This window comes from Limulus polyphemus, unplaced genomic scaffold (assembly GCF_000517525.1).
Source record: "Limulus polyphemus unplaced genomic scaffold, Limulus_polyphemus-2.1.2 Scaffold1284, whole genome shotgun sequence".
Classification (NCBI taxonomy): domain Eukaryota; kingdom Metazoa; phylum Arthropoda; class Merostomata; order Xiphosura; family Limulidae; genus Limulus; species Limulus polyphemus.
Window position 1 is genome coordinate 259,364 of NW_013666894.1, and position 1,243 is coordinate 260,606.

General features: G+C 27.1%; 1 protein-coding gene across 1 annotated transcript in view; it reads left to right on the plus strand.

Annotated features, from left to right (window-relative positions):
* The window catches only part of LOC106462928 (N-chimaerin-like), a 40,358-nt gene that overhangs the window by 35,861 nt on the left and 3,254 nt on the right, over positions 1-1,243 (plus strand). Inside the window, exon 11 of the mRNA XM_022390328.1 lies at positions 865-1,038. Within this exon, the coding sequence (XP_022246036.1) occupies positions 865-1,038 (174 nt within the window). The remainder of the gene's footprint in view (positions 1-864; positions 1,039-1,243) is intronic.

The following is a 1,243-nucleotide window of genomic DNA, read 5'->3' on the forward strand; positions in this document are numbered from 1 at the left end:
TAAAATGAAAATTACTTTGCATGTTAGATAGGCAACATGTGAAAATAAAAAAAGGCACGAGAAAAACATTCCTTTATAAACCTTAAGACTTAATAAAAAAAAATTGATATTTTGCATATGAAAGCATTGTAATGTTTACTGATAATGTACCAAATTTCGTTAACAATTACTTACTAATTTAAAAGTTATAGTATGAAAACTATAACAAGCACAATGGTTACGAGGTCGGCCTATGCTGAAAGAGTTAAGTGACCTAATGTAAAGCTAACATAGGGATCAAGTGATGCTATAGTTGTTGCTATAAAGTCTACAGTTTATCAATATATAAAGGTTTCAAAGTAATACATACAATGTATCACCAAATACTTTAACTTTTTAAAATACTGATTCTTGAATTTGTTTGGTTAAGACCATTTATTATTATGACATCATTATGCTAATATACTGATAATTTTTTTTAGAAGTTACATTTAAAGATTAGGAATCACAGTCAATAATTATAATGCATCAGTAACTTCATTAAGCAGGAAGAAGAATGTAGATAAATAAAACAAACTGAACTGAACATTTGAGTGGAAATTAGATAACAGTGTTGTTGTCATATTTCCTGACCAGAGTCGGTTAATATAAATTACTCTGTATGTTCTAATGCAAGAATTCCAAAGAAATAAATTCTCTTCACACTTTTTATTTTTGGAATGTATTTTAATCTTTGAGAATGTAAAAAATAATAACCAGTTTGGCAGTAAGGATTTCATATCTCGAATTTCTTTAATTTTCTTTTAGTAATCTGTGAATTTGATATTCATTTTGAAATATTCAAAAATATTTTCAGTCACTTCTGTGCTGATATTTTTATTGTAGATTGTGGATTCAGTGCCCACCGAAAATGTTCAGAAAATATTCCCAATGATTGTCTCCCAGATTTGAAATATGTGAAAAGAGTGTTTGGCATGGATCTCACAACTTTAGTCAAGGCCCACAATACACCAAGACCCTTTGTAGTTGATTTGTGCATAAAAGAAATAGAAAACAGAGGTAAGTAATTAAATACTTTTTATATTCTTAAACATGTGTTAGCAATTTCTAAATTTCTCAAATATAATTGCAGTTTTTAGTATGATATAAAATTTCCAATTTTACTGAAAGCTAATGAAATATTAGGTTGTCAAGAAATTAATGTCACTTTTTTTTAGATGAAAAAAACCCAAACAACTTATATATCAAAACAAAACATTTATTA